General features: G+C 34.3%; 1 protein-coding gene across 1 annotated transcript in view; it reads right to left on the bottom strand.

Moving 5' to 3' along the window:
• Nucleotides 1-1536: 1536 nt before the first annotated feature.
• LOC149795861 (uncharacterized) overlaps nt 1537-24305 on the bottom strand; it is a 91936-nt gene continuing 69167 nt past the window's right edge. Inside the window, exons 16-24 of the mRNA XM_089963871.1 lie at nt 21691-21834; nt 20055-20195; nt 16592-16735; nt 14957-15097; nt 9851-9991; nt 8443-8586; nt 7694-7863; nt 2800-3008; nt 1537-1627 (exon numbers count right to left, since the gene is read on the bottom strand). Coding sequence (XP_089819997.1) covers nt 1537-1627; nt 2800-3008; nt 7694-7863; nt 8443-8586; nt 9851-9991; nt 14957-15097; nt 16592-16735; nt 20055-20195; nt 21691-21834 — 1325 coding nt within the window. The remainder of the gene's footprint in view (nt 1628-2799; nt 3009-7693; nt 7864-8442; nt 8587-9850; nt 9992-14956; nt 15098-16591; nt 16736-20054; nt 20196-21690; nt 21835-24305) is intronic.

The raw sequence follows: 24305 nt of genomic DNA, 5'->3' as shown, positions 1-24305 counted from the left end.
TGGCATGAATGGGTAGTCGATAAACAGTGAATACAAAACTCTGACTCTGTGAAGAACACGAGTTATTATTCCGAAAAAGTATGATAGAGAAGGTATCCCATCTATCCCTTTTGAAATCCAAAGATGCACCGCCATAAACTCCGGCCTGGCAGTGGGAAGATACTGAGTGCTAGCTTGCTATTTTGCTGTGTTGTAAACATTTCTACTACACAGCTGAAAGGGATTTTCTGCAATTATGTGAGGACTGCACATTCTTGCCTTGACAGACTCTATGCTGTAAATATTCATCTTTCATAGAGTGGGAGGATGTCTGAGAGTGATCCCCTGATTCTTTCTCAGAAATTCGCCAAGTAGTGCATTGCCTCACAATCAAGGGAGAGTCCATAATCCTATTCACACAATCACACTGATACTGTCTCTCACAACAAGTGTCCTCAAGATGACTTCATTGTTTGCTCACTTCTAGCTGTCTTTCCTGTCAACCCTGATTGTTGCAGCATATCTAGTTTCCATAGGAAGACTTCATACGAGGCCTCTCCAGTTTAAACTGCAGTCAAATTGGAGATTATTTTCAACCTAAATATACATTTTTTTTGTTGCATGACATGGATATCACATAAGACACACTAGCTAGCCCTGACTTTACCTCAGACACCAAGGAAACACTCCTGCATTTTGTGTTCTCTTGAAAGTCTGGAATATTCATTGATGGACAACTAAGCATATGTCCAAACAGGAGATTAAGACCAGATAAATTACTGTTTTTCAAGAGTGTGGCATGTCTATGGGTAAGATATGCCTCAGAAACATTGAATATTCACATGTCTTCAAAATACTGGATACGTGAATGTTGGAGAAGAAACCAGATATAACCTCTCCAGATTGGGGATTAAGACCAGACAAGTCACTGTTTTCTGAGAGTGGCAGGTATCTGGACAAAATATGTCTGAGAACGTTTACTATCAACATGACATCAAAAAACTGGATGCTTGATACTGTCTTTATGAATAAACATATTTAACTTAGTAAGATGGATGATAATGGTAAATTTTCTGCAGTTTTTTAAAACCAGTGAGATCCCAGAATATGATACTGGACTTTTTGAATGGTTAACATCACCACTACTGTCCGAATCTTTATATGGGTGTATACATCTCCACTAAAGGATTCCAAATTGGTCTAGAGAAAACAGATTGGGTTCTTTGATAGAGGTGGAGGGTCCCAGAAGCAAGGCCGGTTAACATCTCTTATAGCATAGAGAACCATTATGTCCCACCAGGCCTCAAAAAGATGATTTTGTATGGTATCTACTGGGATGTCAGGAACAAGGGGACCTGGTAGCAGAGAGAGAACTACTCCATAGGGTTGACTACCTTCCATCTTAGTAGGGTTGAGGAATCCATAGAATTCCTGCTCTAATCTTTACCGCCATCCCTTTGATGAATTAGGTGTAGAAAGAGTTTTAAAGGGAATAAGGTGCTTCCGATGGGATCCATGCTTAAAGTTTATGGGCAAGGAATCCAAAAACATCTCAGACTATGGATGGTTTCTCATTGATTTAGCTGCCTCACTCTCCTGGCTAAAGTCTCCAGGGTCACTAAAGCAGCCAAAGACAATGATTCCTCCTCTGAAAAGAATAAAGGAGGCTGCTTAGAAAACATTGGCATCCAAATCTATGGTTTCAAGCATTTTGACCATAATGATAAGCCAGAATAGCATGGCTATCTCTACTTGCAATTGTTCAAAATCAAGCCAGGAGGTTTAAGTGGTCACGAGGGTAAATCAGACTCGTAACTGCATGATGATACAAGTGTCCAGAGGGTGGTAGAGGGGACTGACCAGCAACTCTAATGCCTGACTACTCATGTCATTTTGCCAGCTTGTGTAGTATACCAGTTACCAGGGATGAGTGTGGAGGCAAGGGAAGCAAATTTGTGTGTCTGCAGATACAGAATACTTTGGACACATAACTTCATTTACTGTTTTATATCAATGCTTCCTAATCTTTCCATCATCTGCCTGGTATATGACAGAGATGGGGAACGTGAAATGAAAAATGAGGCAGTCCAATCAGGATCTCCTTGAACTCAGTATATTCTATTAGACTTGATAATTAATCATCCTACCTCATCTATCTCGGATGAGACAGAACTTCCTGTTTCCTTCTCCAACTTCAGTAAAGCAGGTTGGTAATCCATTCTTGATACACAAAGAGATGAGGGGCAGCCTCTTCTTTTCCATCCAAAATAATTGCAGGGAGAAATGGGGAAAGTATACAGCCTTTCCAGTCCATCAGATTAAAGCAGCCATGAAAATCTTATCCATGTTGCCATGCGGGGAAATGAGACATTCCAGGCTCACTATCTGGTGGAGAGAGTTCCCAAGTTCAGAAAAAGATCATATCGAAATGTACGGAAATATGGTTATTGACCTATATCCCTTTTCCAGGAGGTGACAGGTTGCTCCATGGTCCTGGTCTGGGAAATACAAAGACTGATAGATGCATAAATGAATGAGTGGTGACCAGTTACTGACCTTCTGCCACTCATTCCCAACAAATGGTTACCAGTGCTTGGTGTCTGTTAGCTTAACCTGGTGCACACTGACCTACGCATGGTGCCAAATGACCAGTCATTGCTCAAATAACTGTTAAATGATAATGGTCTTTGCACAGAGTCCCTATAGTTTTTATGTAATAATATGATTCTTCCAGGAGTGATGAGATGATTGCACTTCCCTTACAAGGAAGAGGTGCAACTCACTAGGAAGTGTTAGTGGCTTGTTTAAACCAGAAAATACCCTTTGATACCTCCTTGTATCAGCAAGCTTGCAACTTTTTTGCAATGGAAAGTCCCATAAAGACTCCCACCAGGATTGGCAAAATTGGCTAGCTGGCAGCTTACTTGTACCAGAAGGTGACCCAAGGTCCCTATTAATATTTTGACCATTCCCTGGAGTGGAGAGGCTCTATCAGCAATGAAAAGGAGGATGTTTCTTTCTTTCTCTTTCTATGAAAGTGTAAGTTTTCTGCTTAGCCCCAAGCTTCATCTACCTATAATAAAGACATTCATCCATGCGTGCACTCTTAATAAGTGGAATGGTGGGTGGGCCAAAAAGATGTTTCATGGTCGCATTTAATTACTTCTTGTGGCATTGCTGAAAGTATAAAAAATAATTGCCAATACAATATATGAAGGAACAAAAATATAAAGGATTATAGCTACCCTTACACTGGTAGTAAAAGGGATAAATAATGAAGCATCGAAATTCAACAAAATAATAAACAGGGAAACCCACAAATGTAATGTAATGCTAAGACTGAGGAAAATGTCAATTGCAATACAAAAATGGATATGATTGATTCAAAAGATGGAAAAGAAATTTTGAATTATCGAATGTCATGAGCATCCAAAGATAGGTGGCATATCACTTATTGGAAAAGAAGCATTACATTCCGTTTGAACGGAAGTGACAAAGGCATCAGATATGGACTGTTAATTTTGTTCTAGGCCACCAATTGCTAATTAGACAGGAAATTTTCACTCTGAACTTGGGTCTAGTGCCCCAAGAAGACATAAAAATATACTAAAAGCAAGTAATGTATTAATGCTATTAAAACAGGTTTATTTGCAATGTCCAAAGGATTGATACTCAATACAAGTAAAATACAATGTGCTGTTAGACAATGTTTCAGACATTAGTGTGAAATTTTATCAGCTGACAAATGAGATTTAAAGACAGGAATTCTAATTCAGACTAAGTAAAAATATTACTCACCTGTTTTGGTAAGTCCAATGGACTTGATTATCTTAATAGCAGCCCAGTGACATATTAATTTGTCCAACTTTGAAAATAAATTATTGTATTTCATAATTTTAGAATTGTAGACCCAAGCATCTGCTCCATATAGTGATATATATCATGAAAGTGTGCAGCGGTAAACAGAAAGTAGTTTGAGGCGATGCACTGACATGCATTCCACAAATGAAGAACTTTGTATTTTATAGGTCCTAAAACCATCATTTTGGGAAAATATTGTTCAATTGCAAATTTAACTTTCAGGATCCAAATGCTGAAATCAAAAGAACATCATGAGTTTGCAATAGTTAACTTTAGGATGGAGGCCCATTTTCATTGACCTGATAACATTCACAGTAGACCAGCTAAGATAATTACAACATTCACATAGGCTCAAGATCTACTCAATAACTAAAACATGCATGATTTATATTTATTTTACATTTCTCAGTGACATATACTACACTGACACAAGACCTTCAGGTCACCTATTAATTGGGTTATAATTTGCATACACAATATAGCTGATATACTAAGTGAAATGTTGGGTTATAATTTGCATACGTAATGTAGGTGATATATTAAGTGAAATGTCAGTGTGTGGAAGTATATGTAAAATATAAGTGAGAATGTATCCATGGACACATTCTAACTTATAATTTTACTTATATTTCCACACACTGACATTCCACTTAGTACATTACTTCACCAATATTTCACTTGTATATGACATAAAATATATAAGTTGATATAAGTTAATTGTGTCAAGAACCATTTCTAGAAAATAGATTAGGGCTGATTCACTAAGATTTTCCTTTTATAGTTCAGTATAAGGAACAACTTCCTTTCATGGCTGGTATCCACACCACTTTACAGTCCATAACAGAACATATTTATATTATCCCCTTTGCAATCCATTTCCATATATATATATATATATATATATATATATATATATATATATTTAAAATCAATGTTTGTGAGGTATCCACAAATGCACTACACAAATGAGGTGAAAACTGTTTGTGAATGTCCTGCAAACTGACTGGAAATATTTAGTAATGCAAAACTTTAAAACTTTTGCAAATACTAACCTCAGTTATTTCTTCTTTTGTAAATCATTACAAAATGATGCTTAGAACAATAATGACAGCAAAGTCAACTAGACCTTGACACAATATCAAGGTTTGCAAAAACAAGGACTTCAACATTTTTACACTGCAATCATTTTGTAAAAACAGAATCTGATATCCACATGTCTCATGATATGACATTCTGAGCATTCTGTCTACTAAGACCCTGCTCTGTAAACATTAGTTATCAACTGATATTAAGACACAACAAAATATAACATTCACTGCTTCAATCTGTTTAGATGAAAGTTAAATTACCAGATTAAAATGACTGACATTAAGTAACAGTAAATATTATTAAGGATCTAGACAGGGTTTTGCAACAAGACAAACCAGACCACTTACACTGCAAGAACAATTGTGACTATATTATCTTCTTTCAGTATTTTTTTGCATACCAGTAACAGGCCCCCCCGCTCAAAAAAAAAAACAACCCAGACAGCCAGGAAGAATGGAAAATGCAGAAATAGGACATGATGTGGGGTAATTTGAAGGGGTGTGAAAATGAATTGTAACAATTTCCATTGATATTTTATTCAACATTCCTGTAGAGTATTTCCACCATATCTACTTGTAATCAATATTCAATCCAGTCACAATCTACTCTTTAGCATAATTGTTTACAACAGTTGCATGATGTTAAATATATCCAACAATTATTTCTACTGGCTGATTAAAGAATATGATCCAATCAATCGCTAAATGTATTATAATGGCACACTCAATTACAATGTTATTAGTTTTTCATCCAACCAAATCATGCTCTATTGTTTCCTGTCATGTTTACCCCGACCCAGAGTAGCCCAGTTTGAAACATGTATAATCAAGGTAATTCTGACAGGCCATTGTTTGATGTCAAACAATGCCGAAGGCTAGCACTAATCCGTTACGTAAGATTGTTGTGGCTAGAATTGAAGAGCCGGACATAGGAGTTGCGAGGCCACCCGATAGCGAATTATCACCTAGGTGTCGAAATGTTTTCCAAGATCAAAAGAAGTTGCCTGAAGAAGTGGGAGTGTCTTAACTTCTTTCCCTGGAAACAGACAGACAGGTTGAACTGGCCACTAAGACGATTGGACAGGGGCACAGTGCCACCCAATCAGAATCGAGATAGGGGAGAGACCTTGATTTGGGAAGAATGATATCCCCGCATCTCCCGGCAAGAGTTAGTTCGCTGAGAGAAATTACCCAGAGAAGAGGTTAGCATAACTCCGAATAGCCATTCATTATTGGCGGGAAAAATCTTGGAGCAGGAAATTCTAAGTAGAAAGCTTCAAATAAGTCAGTAGATATTTGTTTGGTCTTTGTGGAATGCGACTGCATTTTAATTGTAGGTCGTATGTATACTTTATTATTACTAGAATCGTAGTATGAAGAATTACTTTGTTTTGTTAATATGTTTGCATATTTGAAGAAATGAGTTGATATTTGTAAAGAATTATATAGCTTGCTAGCCGTCATAAGAGTTATTATTGTACTTTGCTATGTGGGTATTTTATAGTAGACTAACACGTATGTTCATATGATTATAGATTTTGCCATTGTTGAATATTTGTAATGTACAGACATGCGTCTGATTGTTGTCAGATTGTAGCATGATGAGATTAAATATATATGTGCATATACTGACGTGACGCATTGTACTGATGTCTGCATAACAATTCGCTGATACCGTGTTATTACGCCATTGTTTACCCTGCAAGAAGTGTGTGGGAATTTCGATGTGTATGCATGCGTGACCGAGACAGTGATAGCTATCTGATGATTAATTGTTGATATAGTGTGAGGTGAGATTCGATAAAACATATGTTAACGCCTTGTGGTTTTTCACAGGAAGCTTTGAGGGACAGACCAGTTACAGTTTGGTCCCGTAGTCTCGGATAGAGAGACGGAGGAAAGGAGAAGAAGGTGAAGTTGAAGTCTGGGAGCGAAATTGGAGGAGGAAATAGTAAATAGGGAAACGAGGACAAAGGAGGAGTTAGAGGAGCAGAAAGAAGGAAGGAATCAGTGGGAAGAAATAGATGAGTAGATGCAAGGACAGGGGGAAAATCGAACTCACACTGTAAATCAGGGGATCAATTAGGCTGTCACTTGGTCGAGGGAAAGACGAGTGATTGGAAGTTACCGTTTTAAATTATCAAATTTATTAAATTGTTATTGATTGAATTTCATCTTCGTGTTCTCTATAATTTAACTGTCAGCATTGCTGACTGGGGGCTCAGAGCGGTAAATCTACATCGTCACTAATTTAACTTTCTAACCTAATGAGCCAGGGTGGAACTTTCATCATAATTTAATTAAATTATATTGGAAGAACCCCACCCCAATACGTGCAAACGTCACATTTCCTTTATCAACTTAGTCAACAGAGGTGTATATTGTACTCATAAACAATCTGCAATTTCAATTGCAATTCTGGTAAAAGTCATGCTCTATTGTTTCCTTTATCAACTTAGTCAACAGAGGTGTATATTGTACTCGTAAACAATCTGCAATTTCAATTGCAATTCTGGTAAAAGATGACAGGTCATGATGTGTTGCAATGGTTTGTAATATATATTGAATTACTGATGTCTCCCACTAATCTTTCCTCTAATGATCACCTCAAATTTACACTGAACTGAGACTAATTCTGAACTTAAAAAACAGCTTTCCCCCATTTTAATGATTGCAAAAATTTGCATATATGCAGTCTTTAGTACACTCTATTTAGATATAGAAATTGTCAAATTTAATACAGATTAATAAGTCGGGGTCATCACCTGGTTGATAGGAGAAATTTGTTCCACAACTGGCTTTTCTGAGGTAGATCTTGAAGGATCCACTGTGGTTTCCCTACTGATATGATTGGGAGATCTTTTATTGGTTTCTGAAATAAGGTAGGCATATGGTCCCCCACTCCAATAAACTACATCCTGTTCATAATACACTTCTGTTCCAAAAGGAAATTCCATTCATTGTATCACTTTAAAAAAAAAATCTGGTGATCTGATGACTTGTGCACACAGGATATCAAAAGCTCAACTTATACCTGCTTACCATATATAAATATTGTTTTGAAAGAAATTCCTCTAAAATATACATAACACACTCTTTGTCAATGAGAAAATAATTTGGCTATTATGTCCATATATTTAACTAAGGAAAATACTATGGTCTTATCAACTGCAGAACAAACAACTGTCATAATGGAAACAAAACTCAGCTAAAAGGTAAATAAGTTTTACTTTGGAGCTTAAATACATTTTATTTTATATTCAGACAAGATTCAACTTGGAAACTGTCCCCCATTTGTTCGAAATTATTAAAGGTTTATCTATTTTGCTTTACAGCAGCCATATTTCTTGACAAACACAAAGTTCATTTATGGATGCACATATTGACCAATGGACATAATCTGCAGTAGGGATTCACTGACTTTGTTTGAGCCTGAAGAATAATTTGCAAATATAAACCATAAACATCAATATGCATATAAATAAATGAGTCCATACTAAACGTTCAGTAATACGTCTTTTCAACTGTAGTTGTGTCATTGGGTCATGATCTGGCTGTTTAGGAGAAATTTCTAGCACCATTATCTCTGTTGGGGTAGATGCTGCAGGGTCAACTGAGCTTTCCTTACAGACATGATGGTGAGATCTTTCGTTGGTTTCTGAAATAATGTAGGCATTGGTTCCTCACTACAATAAACTACTTCCTGTTCATAAGACACTTTTGTTCCAACAGGGACTTCAATTCATTGTATGACTTCTTATTTCCTTTTGTAACCTATGTAAATATACATACAAGAGTAAAACAAGATTTCAACAGCTCACCTTCTGTCTCACTTCCATACATAAATGTTGTTTTTAAGCATGTAATTCTGATCAAATATAATGTACTATCTGCTTACTCAGAATGTTTTCTGTTCATAAATATCCAATATATCTTCCGTCTACTTATACTTTATCTTTTGCTACAGAACTGAATCTAAACGTACCAGTGAACGCAGTGATTTTTTACAATATTTTGTTTATTCTTTATTAATATATTTGAGATTTTCACCATCTGTAATCATATAGGTACATTTCCAATGAATGAAAAAGTTATTTTGTTTCCAATAGTTTCCTGTAGTATTGTGCAGTTCATCTCCATCAAATGTTTTTTTCTCAATACTCTAACCGGAGGGAAAAAAGAAAACTAGCAGCAAGTCAGAAGACTTGATTCAAGTTGTTCATTATCCCCACTTTTGTAGAAGTTGTTAAAAGGTCTATCTATTTTGTGACAGAACCTTTATTGGTTGACAAATTGGTAATATGTGTGTAAACTTTAAGATCATTTATGAAAAGGATGGCTTGCCAATGTGTCTTACATATTCCAACGGCTTGTTGGTTTAATTATGATATGGAAACTTAAGTTACATAGACAGTAAAAGGCAATAAGAAACCATACCTCTTTTAAGAGACCTTGTGGAATGCTGGAAGTCAAACTTGTTTAAGCTTTTATCAGTACAAAGAACAATGCCATATTTCATTGTGGAATATGATAATCAAGCTTGTATGAGAATACTAAATCTGGTTAATGTCCAACTAGTCCAAGTTTTGATCAGACACCACATTATTGAAGAAGAAATGGATGCACAGATGTATGGATGGATATAATTTCCTTTAGGTGTACATCAGCTTTGTTCAACAGGACCATACTAACGAAATACCAGTATATAATCTAAATTCATTCCTGTTTGTTGGTTAGCAATTACTGATGATTGCTGAGAGCTATAAGGAATAAAGTTCAAGACCCAACAACCACTAGAAACAATAGGATTCCCTTCTTCAATCCAAGAATTTCAATACCAAAGGGAACTATAATATTTGCAAAAACCATCAATGTTGATATGCATATAAATAATTGAATCCACACTAAGTTTTCAATCATACCTGTCCTTGACTGATGAGACTCTGGGTCATGACTTTGTTGATCAAGAGAAATTTGTTGCATCAATGACTCTCTCCGGGTTGATCTTGGAGGATCCATTGACTTTTCTCTACTGACATGATGGTGAGATCCTTTCTTGTCTTCTGAAATATTGCAGACAGTAAGATAATGTTTCCTCTATTGTGTCCATATGTTTATCCACTTTATTCTTCTTTATGGCCATTAATACATTCACTCTAGATGCAACACAAGTTGGATCAAAACTTAACAGAGAAATCAATGATTTCTTACCTTCTTCTGTTATTCTTTCTTCCTATATATAAGATATTGATGTTTTAGTCTCATATCTGTATTTATAATTAACAAATAAGGTATATGGTTCCATAACTTTGCTACATAGTTTTATACAGTTCATCTCTATCAAGTGGTGTTTTCTCAGTACTCATCCAGCAGGAAAAAAATATAGCAGGAAATTAGAGGTACAAGAACTAAACAAAATCAAGTATAAATGAAATAAAAGTGAAATGGCATCAAATCATGCTTCACATGTATTTCACTTATAAATGACTGTAGCACAGACAGCAGAATATTGCAGACTTCCATGAACACCTGATGTATGTAATAAAGTTTAGTAAACAGTTACAAGTCAAATAAGGAAAATACTATGGCCATCATCAACTGCTGAAAAAATATATGGTATACTGGACATTAGCCACAGTTAAAATGCAAATAATTGTTATTTTAGAACCTGAATGCATTTTCTTCTTTTAAGGACTAGATTCAGCTTGTTAATTTTCCCTCTTCATCTAAAAGTTATTATAATGTTTTTGCTATTTTTTGCAACAGCATTTATATTGGTTAACAAACTGGAAAGATTTGTGCAAATTTAAGTTGTTTATACCAGAATGCATTCAATAATATTTTGCCAACTTCTGCTGAGTGTTTATCTTAGCTTAGCCAAAGGCTGGCTCTACAATGAGTCCCACATATTTTGAGGGTTTCATGGTACAATTATGCCATGGAAACCGAAGTTAAGTAGATAAGACAATCAGGAACCATAACTCCTGTAAGTGATGTTATGGAATGCTGGAAATCAAACTAGTTTGAAGTGTGATCAATAAAAAAGTTGCATGTCATATTTCGTTAAAATTTATTAACTCGATGTAGTTTAGCAGCAAAACTACCGTTACAAAGATGGGAAATGGGGGTATCATTCCTGTGAATTATGTAGGTGAATACTCGGAATCAAGATAGTTTGACCATATTAAATCTGGTTTAAAGTCAACTACTTCCAGTAAAGATATTGTGTACAAATCAAAATCTTGATCAACAGTTGCAAGCACAGATGAATTAATGGACATAATTTGCTATAGGGATGCACAAAGTTTGTTCAGCATGACCATATTAAAGACATAATAGTGTATAATATTAATTCATTCTTGTTTGTGGCTTAGAAAATATGGATGATTTTGTCATCGCTACAAGGAAAGACACTTAAGACCCAACAACCAATAGAAACAATAGAACTCCCTTCTTCAGTCCAAAAAAATAAATACCAAAATGAATTGCAATATTTGCAAAACCATAAATATTGATGGGCATATAAATCAATGTGTTCACCGTAAACTTTCAATCGTACCCGTCAGCGACTGTAGATGAGTATTTGTGTCATGACCTGGTTGATCAGGAGAACCTTTTTGCACCACTGCCTCTCTTGGGGTAGATTTTGTGAAATCCACTGAGTTTTCCCTATTGACATCATGTTGAGATCTTTTGTTGGCTACTGAAATAATGTCGGCAGAGAATAAACGTTTACTCTGTTTAGTTGATATGTTACCTTATTACTCCTTCCTGCTGCTTTTACTTTTGTTTCAAATGTAAAATATTCTGGATCAAAACTTATTAGAGACATCAACGATTTCTTACCATCTTTTATTCATTTTTGAGATTATGAACATTTTGATTCATATCAGATTTTTTAAATAACAAAAGAATTCCTTCTTCCAACAGTTTGCTGTAAAGTTAAATATATTTCATCTCACTGAGTGGTGTTTTCTCAGTACTCCATGAGCAAAAAGAAATAGCAAAATAGAAGGAAATAACAGGTAATAAAACAAAACAAAATCAGGCATAAATAAACTATACATTAAAAGCCTTAAACCATATTTTACCTGCATTTCAATTGTAAATGAAATTTAGCATAGACTGCATAACACTACTGATTGTCAGGAAACCTTGATGTGCAGAATAAAATTTAGAAAACAGTCGATTGATTATTACTTTAATTAACACAATAACTAAAGAAAATATGATGGCTTTATCAACTGTAGAACAAACAACTGTCATAATGGCAACAAAACACAGCTAAAAGGTAAATAATTTTTATTTTAAAAATTTCAACTTATTATCTGTCCCCCATTTGTTCGAAGTTATTAAAGGTTTATCTATTCCATTACAGCAGCCATATTTCTTGACAAATAGGCAAAGTTTGTACAAACACAAAATTCATTTATGCCAGAATCCCTCTGTAATACTTTACCAACCTCTATTCAGTATTTGTTCAGCTTCTGCCAAGGCTGGCTCATCAATAAGTCCTAAATATTTTGATGGTTTGTTGGTATAAGTATGCTGTGGAAATCAATGTTAAGTAGACACAAAAGTCACTCAGGAACCACAACTCCAGTAAGCAATGTTGTGGAATACTGGACATCAAACTTATCCAAGCCTTCATCAGTTGCATGTCATATTTTGTTAAAATGAAACAATTCTTGATCTAGTTTAATGATAGAAATTAACATCCACTAGACGGGAAATTGGGGACATAACTCCTGTGAATTATTTTGTGGAATATTGTAAATCAAACTGGTATGAGCATATTAAATCTGGATAAAATACAACTATTTCCAGTAAAGTTATTGTGCTGAAACCAAATCGTTCATGAGCAGACGGATGCACATATTGACCATTGGAGATAATCTGCAATAAGGATTCACTGACTTTGATTGAGCCTGAAGAACATGTTAAAGAAATACCAGTATCAAATGTTAATTCATTCTTGTTCATGGGAACTTACAACTGCAGTTGATTTTGTGATTGCTACTAGAAAGGAAGTAAAAGGTACAACAACCAAAAGACAAAAAGGACTCACCTCTTAAATCTATGAATTTAAATACCAAACAGAATTGCAATAATTTGCAAATTTAAACCATAAACATCAATATGCACATAAATAAATGAGTCCACACTAAACGTTCAGTAATATGTCTTTTCAACTGTAGTTGTGACATTGGGTCATGATCTGGTTGTTTAGGAGAAATTTCTAGCACCATTATCTCTGTTGGGGTAGATGCTGAAGGGTCAACTGAGTTTTTGTTACTGACACGATGGTGAGATCTTTCGTTGGCTTCTGAAATAATGTAGGCATTGGTCCCTCATTACAATAAACTATATCCTGTTCATAAGACACTTTTGTTCCAACAGATAATTCCATTCATTGCATCACTTCTATTTCCAGCTGTAATCTATTTAAATATGCATTAAAGAGTAAAACAAGATTTCAACAGCTCAAGCCTTGTCTGCTTCCATATATAAATATTATTTTGAAAGCATGTCAATCTGATCAAATATATATAATGCACTATCTGCTCAGTAAGAAAATGTTTTCTCTATTTGGTCCACATGTTCATCCAACTGATTCCTCCTTCTGTCTACTTATGCATTCCTTTTAGGTACAGAACAATTTGGATCTAAACTTACCAGTAAAAGCAATGATTTCTTAAAATCTTTTGTTTATTCTTTCTTAATATATGAAATTTTCACCATTTATAATCATCTAGATACATTTCTAACGAATGAAAAAATTATTTTTTCCAACAGTTTCCTGTAGTTTTGTACAGTTCATCTTAATTAAGTGGTATTTTCTCAGTACTCTTGCAGGAGGGAAAATAGAAAACTAGCAGCTGTTAGAAGCCTTGATTCAAGTTGTTCATTATCCCCACTTTTCTAGAAGTTTTAGAAAGGTCTATCTATTGTGTGACAGTACCAATATTGGCTGAAAAATTGGCAACATGTGTGTAAACTTTAAGGTCATTTATGCCAGAATTCACTCAGGAATACTTAGTCATCGTCTGTTCAATGTATTTTCTCCTTCTGCCAAGGATGGCTTGCCAATGACTCTAACATATTCTGACGGCTTGTTGGTTTAATCATGATATGGAAACTGAAGTTACTTTGACAGTAAAAGGCAATAAGAAGCCATACACCATGTAAGTGATCTTGTTGAATGCTGAAAGTCAAACTTGTTTAAGGTCTCATCAATGCAAAAAAAATATGCCATGTTTCATTGTGGAATATGATAATCAAGCTTGTATGAGAATACTAAATCTGGTTAAAATTCAACTATTCCAAGTAAGATTCTTGTTCAGACACTACATTATTGAAGAAGAAATGGATGCACAGATGTATGGATGGATATAATTTCCTTTAGGGCACATGTGTCAAACTCAAGGTCCGTGGGCCACATCAGGCCCGGCGTACAATTATATCCGGCCCGAGAGAATTTTAGGCAAAAATATTTTTTAATGGCCCTGCGATATAAAGTGCAAATCAAATTCCCTAATTAGCAGCCTTGCCAAACATCCAGCTCTGACAAATTGGCAGAAGAGCGAAAATGGAGATGCCAATGATTTTTTTATTATTTAAACTTTTTTCTGTTTTAATTTATATTAATGTTTAAAAAAGGTTTAATTTTCCACTTATTGAATGTTTATCCTGTTCGGCCTGCAACCTTACATGTGATTTGAGTTTTGGCCCGCTGAGTGATTGAGTTTGACACCCCTGCTTTAGGGGTACATCAGCTTTGTTCAACAGGACCATACTAATGAAATACCAGTATATAATCTAAATTCATTCTTGTTTGTCGGTTAGCAATTACACATGATTCCTCACAGCTAGAAATAATGAAGTTCAAGACCCAACAACCAGTAGAAACAATAGGATCCCCCTCTTGAATCCAAGAATTTCAACCAAAGAGAACTGTAATATCTGCAAAACCATCAATCTTGATATGCATATAAATAATTGAGTCCCCACTAAATTTTCAATCATACCTGTCCTTGACTGATGAGTCTTTGGGTCATGACCTTGTTGATCAAGAGAAATTTGTTGCACCATTGGCTCTCTTGGGGTGGATCTTGGATGATCCATTGACTTTTCTCTACTGACATGATAAAAAGATCCTTTCTTGTCTTCTGAAATATTGTAGACAGTAAGATAATGTTTCCTCTATTGTGTCCATATGTTTATCCACTTTATTCTTCTTTATGGCCATTAATACATTCACTCTTGATGCAATAGAATTTGGATTGAAACATAACAGAGAAATCAATGATTTCTTACCTTCTTCTGTTATTCTTTCTTCCTATATATAAGATATTGACCTTTTAGTCTCATATCTGTATTTTTAATTAGCAAATAAGGTATTTGGTTCCATAACTTTGCTACATAGTTTTATACAGTTCATCTCTATCGAGTGGTGTTTTCTCAGTTCTTATCCAGCAGGAAAAAAATATAGCAGGAAATTAGAGGTACGAGAACTAAACATAATCAAGTATAAATGAAATAAAAGTGAAATGGCATCAAATCATGCTTCACATGTATTTCACTTATAAATGACTGTAGCACAGACAGCAGAATATTGCAGACTTCCATGAACACCTGACGTATGTAATAAAGTTTAGTAAACAGTTACAAGTCAAATAAGGAAAATACTATGGCCATCATCAACTGCTGAAAAAATATATGGTATACTGGACATCAGAAACAGTTAAAATGTAAATAATTGTTATTTTAGAACCTGAATGCATTTTCTTCTTTTAAGGACTAGATTCAACTTGTTAATTTTCCCTCTTCATCTAAAAGTTATTAATGTTTTTGCTATTTTTTGCAACAGCATTTATATTGGTTAACAAACTGGAAAGATTTGTGCGAATTTAAGTTGTTTATACCAGAATGCATTCAATAATATTTTGCCAACTTCTGCTGAGTGTTTATCTTAGCTTAGCCAAAGGCTGGCTCTACAATGAGTCCCACATATTTTGAGGGTTTCATGGTACAATTATGCCATGGAAACCGAAGTTAAGTAGATAAGACAATCAGGAACCATAACTCCTGTAAGTGATGTTATGGAATACTGGAAATCAAACTTGTTTGAAGTGTGATCAATAAAAAAGTTGCATGTCATATTTCATTAAAATTTATTAACTCGATGTAGTTTAGCAGCAAAACTACCGTTACAAAGATGGGAAATGGGGGTATCACTCCTGTGAATTATGTAGGTGAATACTCGGAATCAAGATAGTTTGACCATATTAAATCTGGTTTAAAGTCAACTACTTCCGGTAAAGATATTGTGTAGAAATCAAAATCTTGATCAACAGTTGCAAGCACAGATGAATTAATAGACATAATTTGCTATAGGGATGCACAAAGTTTGTTCAGCACGACCATATTAAAGACATAATAGTGTATAATATTAATTCATTCTTGTTTGTGGCTTAGAAAATATGGATGATTTTGTCATCGCTACAAGGAAAGACACTTAAGACCCAACAACCAATAGAAACAATAGAACTCCCTTCTTCAGTCCAAAAAAATAAATACCAAAATGAATTGCAATATTTGCAAAACCATAAATATTGATGGGCATATAAATCAATGTGTTCACCGTAAACTTTCAATCGTACCCGTCATCGACTGTAGATGAGTATTTGTGTCATGACCTGGTTGATCAGGAGAACCTTTTTGCACCACTGCCTCTCTTGGGGTAGATTTTGTGAAATCCACTGAGTTTTCCCTATTGACATCATGTTGAGATCTTTTGTTGGCTACTGAAATAATGTCAGCAGAGAGTAAACGTTTACTCTGTTTAGTTGATATGTTACCTTATTACTCCTTCCTGCTGCTTTTACTTTTGTTTTAAATGTAAAATATTCTGGATCAAAACTTATTAGAGACATCAACGATTTCTTACCATCTTTTATTCATTTTTGAGATTATGAACATTTTGATTCATATCAGATTTTTTAAATAACAAAAGAATTCCTTCTTCCGACAGTTTGCTGTAAAGTTAAATATATTTCATCTCACTGAGTGGTGTTTTCTCAGTACTCCATGAGCAAAAAGAAATAGCAAAATAGAAGGAAATAACAGGTAATAAAACAAAACAAAATCAGGCATAAATAAACTATACATTAAAAGCCTTAAACCATATTTTACCTGCATTTCAATTGTAAATGAAATTTAGCATAGACTGCATAACACTACTGATTGTCAGGAAACCTTAATGTGCGGAATAAAATTTAGAAAACAGTTGATTGATTATTACTTTAATTAACACAATAACTAAAGAAAATATGACAGCTTTATCAACTGCAGAACAAACAACTGTCATAATAGCAACAAAACACAGTTGAAAGGTAAATAATTTTTATTTTAAAAATTTCAACTTATTAACTGTCCCCCATTTGTTCGAAGTTATTAAAGGTTTATCTATTCCATTACAGCAGCCATATTTCTTGACAAATAGGCAAAGTTTGTACAAACACAAAGTTCATTTATGCCAGAATCCCTCTGTAATACTTTACCAACCTCTATTCAGTATTTGTTCAGCTTCTGCCAAGGCTGGCTCATCAATAAGTCCTAAATATTTTGATGGTTTGTTGGTATAAGTATGCTGTGGAAATCAATGTTAAGTAGACACAAAAGTCACTCAGGAACCACAACTCCAGTAAGCAATGTTGTGGAATACTGGAAATCAAACTTATTCAAGCCTTCATCAGTTGCATGTCATATTTTGTTAAAATGAAACAATTCTTGATCTACTTTAATGGCAGAAATTAACGTCCACTAGACGGGAAACTGGGGACATAACTCCTGTGAATTATTTTGTGGAATATTGTAAATCAAACTGGTATGAGCATATTAAATCTGGATAAAATACAACTATTTCCAGTAAAGTTATTGTGCTGAAACCAAATCGTTCATGAGCAGATGGACGCACATATTGACCAATGGAAATAATAAGGATTCACTGACTTTGATTGAGCCTGAAGAACATGTTAAAGAAATACCAGTATCAAATGTTAATTCATTCTTGTTCATGGGAACTTACAACTTCAGTTGATTTTTGTGATTGCTACTAGAAAGAAAGTAAAAGGTACAACAACCAAAAGACAAAAAGGACTCGCCTCTTAAATCTATGAATTTAAATACCAAACAGAATTGCAATAATTTGCAAATTTAAACCATAAACATCAATATGCACATAAATAAATGAGTCCACACTAAACGTTCAGTAATATGTCTTTTCAACTGTAGTTGTGTCATTGGGTCATGATCTGGTTGTTTAGGAGAAATTTCTAGCACCATTATCTCTGTTGGGGTAGATGCTGAAGGGTCAACTGAGTTTTTGTTACTGACACGATGGTGAGATCTTTCGTTGGCTTCTGAAATAATGTAGGCATTGGTCCCTCATTACAATAAACTATATCCTGTTCATAAGACACTTTTGTTCCAACAGATAATTCCATTCATTGCATCACTTCTATTTCCAGCTGTAATCTATTTAAATATGCATTAAAGAGTAAAACAAGATTTCAACAGCTCAAGCCTTGTCTGCTTCCATATATAAATATTATTTTGAAAGCATGTCAATCTGATCAAATATATATAATGCACTATCTGCTCAGTAAGAAAATGTTTTCTCTATTTGGTCCACATGTTCATCCAACTGATTCCTCCTTCTGTCTACTTATGCATTCCTTTTAGGTACAGAACAATTTGGATCTAAACTTACCAGTAAAAGCAATGATTTCTTAAAATCTTTTGTTTATTCTTTCTTAATATATGAAATTTTCACCATTTATAATCATCTAGATACATTTCTAACGAATGAAAAAATTATTTTTTCCAACAGTTTCCTGTAGTTTTGTACAGTTCATCTTAATTAAGTGGTATTTTCTCAGTACTCTTGCAGGAGGGAAAATAGAAAACTAGCAGCTGTTAGAAGCCTTGATTCAAGTTGTTCATTATCCCCACTTTTCTAGAAGTTTTAGAAAGGTCTATCTATTGTGTGACAGTACCAATATTGGCTGCAAAATTGGCAACATGTGTGTAAACTTTAAGGTCATTTATGCCAGAATTCACTCAGGAATACTTAGTCATCGTCTGTTCAATGTATTTTCTCCTTCTGCCAAGGATGGCTTGCCAATGACTCTAACATATTCTGACGGCTTGTTGGTTTAATCATGATATGGAAACTGAAGTTACTTTGACAGTAAAAGGCAATAAGAAGCCATACACCATGTAAGTGATCTTGTTGAATGCTGAAAGTCAAACTTGTTTAAGGTCTCATCAATGCAAAAAAAATATGCCATGTTTCATTGTGGAATATGATAATCAAGCTTGTATGAGAATACTAAATCTGGTTAAAATTCAACTATTCCAAGTAAGATTCTTGTTCAGACACTACATTATTGAAGAAGAAATGGATGCACAGATGTATGGATGGATATAATTTCCTTTAGGGCACATGTGTCAAACTCAAGGTCCGTGGGCCACATCAGGCCCGGCGTACAATTATATCCGGCCCGAGAGAATTTTAGGCAAAAATATTTTTTAATGGCCCTGCGATATAAAGTGCAAATCAAATTCCCTAATTAGCAGCCTTGCCAAACATCCAGCTCTGACAAATTGGCAGAAGAGCGAAAATGGAGATGCCAATGATTTTTTTATTATTTAAACTTTTTTCTGTTTTAATTTATATTAATGTTTAAAAAAGGTTTAATTTTCCACTTATTGAATGTTTATCCTGTTCGGCCTGCAACCTTACATGTGATTTGAGTTTTGGCCCGCTGAGTGATTGAGTTTGACACCCCTGCTTTAGGGGTACATCAGCTTTGTTCAACAGGACCATACTAATGAAATACCAGTATATAATCTAAAGTCATTCTTGTTTGTCGGTTGGCAATTACACATGATTCCTCACAGCAAGAAAGAATGAAGTTCAAGACCCAACAACCAGTAGAAACAATAGGATCCCCCTCTTGAATCCAAGAATTTCAACCAAAGAGAACTGTAATATCTGCAAAACCATCAATCTTGATATGCATATAAATAATTGAGTCCCCACTAAATTTTCAATCATACCTGTCCTTGACTGATGAGTCTTTGGGTCATGACCTTGTTGATCAAGAGAAATTTGTTGCACCATTGGCTCTCTTGGGGTGGATCTTGGATGATCCATTGACTTTTCTCTACTGACATGATAAAAAGATCCTTTCTTGTCTTCTGAAATATTGCAGACAGTAAGATAATGTTTCCTCTATTGTGTCCATATGTTTATCCACTTTATTCTTCTTTATGGCCATTAATACATTCACTCTTGATGCAATAGAATTTGGATTGAAACATAACAGAGAAATCAATGATTTCTTACCTTCTTCTGTTATTCTTTCTTCCTATATATAAGATATTGACCTTTTAGTCTCATATCTGTATTTTTAATTAACAAATAAGGTATTTGGTTCCATAACTTTGCTACATAGTTTTATACAGTTCATCTCTATCGAGTGGTGTTTTCTCAGTTCTTATCCAGCAGGAAAAAAATATAGCAGGAAATTAGAGGTACGAGAACTAAACATAATCAAGTATAAATGAAATAAAAGTGAAATGGCATCAAATCATGCTTCACATGTATTTCACTTATAAATGACTGTAGCACAGACAGCAGAATATTGCAGACTTCCATGAACACCTGACGTATGTAATAAAGTTTAGTAAACAGTTACAAGTCAAATAAGGAAAATACTATGGCCATCATCAACTGCTGAAAAAAATATATGGTATACTGGACATCAGAAACAGTTAAAATGTAAATAATTGTTATTTTAGAACCTGAATGCATTTTCTTCTTTTAAGGACTAGATTCAACTTGTTAATTTTCCCTCTTCATCTAAAAGTTATTAATGTTTTTGCTATTTTTTGCAACAGCATTTATATTGGTTAACAAACTGGAAAGATTTGTGCAAATTTAAGTTGTTTATACCAGAATGCATTCAATAATATTTTGCCAACTTCTGCTGAGTGTTTATCTTAGCTTAGCCAAAGGCTGGCTCTACAATGAGTCCCACATATTTTGAGGGTTTCATGGTACAATTATGCCATGGAAACCGAAGTTAAGTAGATAAGACAATCAGGAACCATAACTCCTGTAAGTGATGTTATGGAATACTGGAAATCAAACTTGTTTGAAGTGTGATCAATAAAAAAGTTGCATGTCATATTTCATTAAAATTTATTAACTCGATGTAGTTTAGCAGCAAAACTACCGTTACAAAGATGGGAAATGGGGGTATCACTCCTGTGAATTATGTAGGTGAATACTCAGAATCAAGATAGTTTGACCATATTAAATCTGGTTTAAAGTCAACTACTTCCAGTAAAGATATTATGTAGAAATCAAAATCTTGATCAACAGTTGCAAGCACAGATGAATTAATAGACATAATTTGCTATAGGGATGCACAAAGTTTGTTCAGCACGACCATATTAAAGACATAATAGTGTATAATATTAATTCATTCTTGTTTGTGGCTTAGAAAATATGGATGATTTTGTCATCGCTACAAGGAAAGACACTTAAGACCCAACAACCAATAGAAACAATAGAACTCCCTTCTTCAGTCCAAAAAAATAAATACCAAAATGAATTGCAATATTTGAAAAACCATAAATATTGATGGGCATATAAATCAATGTGTTCACCGTAAACTTTCAATCGTACCCGTCATCGACTGTAGATGAGTATTTGTGTCATGACCTGGTTGATCAGGAGAACCTTTTTGCACCACTGCCTCTCTTGGGGTAGATTTTGTGAAATCCACTGAGTTTTCCCTATTGACATCATGTTGAGATCTTTTGTTGGCTACTGAAATAATGTCAGCAGAGAGTAAACGTTTACTCTGTTTAGTTGATATGTTACCTTATTACTCCTTCCTGCTGCTTTTACTTTTGTTTTAAATGTAAAATATTCTGGATCAAAACTTATTAGAGACATCAACGATTTCTTACCATCTTTTATTCATTTTTGAGATTATGAACATTTTGATTCATATCAGATTTTTTAAATAACAAAAGAATTCCTTCTTCCGACAGTTTGCTGTAAAGTTAAATATATTTCATCTCACTGAGTGGTGTTTTCTCAGTACTCCATGAGCAAAAAGAAATAGCAAAATAGAAGGAAATAACAGGTAATAAAACAAAACAAAATCAGGCATAAATAAACTATACATTAAAAGCCTTAAACCATATTTTACCTGCATTTCAATTGTAAATGAAATTTAGCATAGACTGCATAACACTACTGATTGTCAGGAAACCTTAATGTGCGGAATAAAATTTAGAAAACAGTTGATTGATTATTACTTTAATTAACACAATAACTAAAGAAAATATGACAGCTTTATCAACTGCAGAACAAACAACTGTCATAATAGCAACAAAACACAGTTGAAAGGTAAATAATTTTTATTTTAAAAATTTCAACTTATTAACTGTCCCCCATTTGTTCGAAGTTATTAAAGGTTTATCTATTCCATTACAGCAGCCATATTTCTTGACAAATAGGCAAAGTTTGTACAAACACAAAGTTCATTTATGCCAGAATCCCTCTGTAATACTTTACCAACCTCTATTCAGTATTTGTTCAGCTTCTGCCAAGGCTGGCTCATCAATAAGTCCTAAATATTTTGATGGTTTGTTGGTATAAGTATGCTGTGGAAATCAATGTTAAGTAGACACAAAAGTCACTCAGGAACCACAACTCCAGTAAGCAATGTTGTGGAATACTGGAAATCAAACTTATTCAAGCCTTCATCAGTTGCATGTCATATTTTGTTAAAATGAAACAATTCTTGATCTACTTTAATGGCAGAAATTAACGTCCACTAGACGGGAAACTGGGGACATAACTCCTGTGAATTATTTTGTGGAATATTGTAAATCAAACTGGTATGAGCATATTAAATCTGGATAAAATACAACTATTTCCAGTAAAGTTATTGTGCTGAAACCAAATCGTTCATGAGCAGATGGACGCACATATTGACCAATGGACATAATAAGGATTCACTGACTTTGATTGAGCCTGAAGAACATGTTAAAGAAATACCAGTATCAAATGTTAATTCATTCTTGTTCATGGGAACTTACAACTTCAGTTGATTTTTGTGATTGCTACTAGAAAGAAAGTAAAAGGTACAACAACCAAAAGACAAAAAGGACTCGCCTCTTAAATCTATGAATTTAAATACCAAACAGAATTGCAATAATTTGCAAATTTAAACCATAAACATCAATATGCACATAAATAAATGAGTCCACACTAAACGTTCAGTAATATGTCTTTTCAACTGTAGTTGTGTCATTGGGTCATGATCTGGTTGTTTAGGAGAAATTTCTAGCACCATTATCTCTGTTGGGGTAGATGCTGAAGGGTCAACTGAGTTTTTGTTACTGACACGATGGTGAGATCTTTCGTTGGCTTCTGAAATAATGTAGGCATTGGTCCCTCATTACAATAAACTATATCCTGTTCATAAGACACTTTTGTTCCAACAGATAATTCCATTCATTGCATCACTTCTATTTCCAGCTGTAATCTATTTAAATATGCATTAAAGAGTAAAACAAGATTTCAACAGCTCAAGCCTTGTCTGCTTCCATATATAAATATTATTTTGAAAGCATGTCAATCTGATCAAATATATATAATGCACTATCTGCTCAGTAAGAAAATGTTTTCTCTATTTGGTCCACATGTTCATCCAACTGATTCCTCCTTCTGTCTACTTATGCATTCCTTTTAGGTACAGAACAATTTGGATCTAAACTTACCAGTAAAAGCAATGATTTCTTAAAATCTTTTGTTTATTCTTTCTTAATATATGAAATTTTCACCATTTATAATCATATAGATACATTTCTAACGAATGAAAAAATTATTTTTTCCAACAGTTTCCTGTAGTTTTGTACAGTTCATCTTAATTAAGTGGTGTTTTCTCAGTACTCTTGCAGGAGGGAAAATAGAAAACTAGCAGCTGTTAGAAGCCTTGATTCAAGTTGTTCATTATCCCCACTTTTCTAGAAGTTTTAGAAAGGTCTATCTATTGTGTGACAGTACCAAAATTGGCTGCAAAATTGGCAACATGTGTGTAAACTTTAAGGTCATTTATGCCAGAATTCACTCAGGAATACTTAGTCATCGTCTGTTCAATGTATTTTCTCCTTCTGCCAAGGATGGCTTGCCAATGACTCTAACATATTCTGACGGCTTGTTGGTTTAATCATGATATGGAAACTGAAGTTACTTTGACAGTAAAAGGCAATAAGAAGCCATAC

Source organism: Sinohyriopsis cumingii, chromosome 7, assembly GCF_028554795.1.
Source record: "Sinohyriopsis cumingii isolate HCF-2022 chromosome 7, ASM2855479v2, whole genome shotgun sequence".
Lineage (NCBI taxonomy): Eukaryota > Metazoa > Mollusca > Bivalvia > Unionida > Unionidae > Sinohyriopsis > Sinohyriopsis cumingii.
This window is presented reverse-complemented; position numbering and strand designations above follow the sequence as displayed.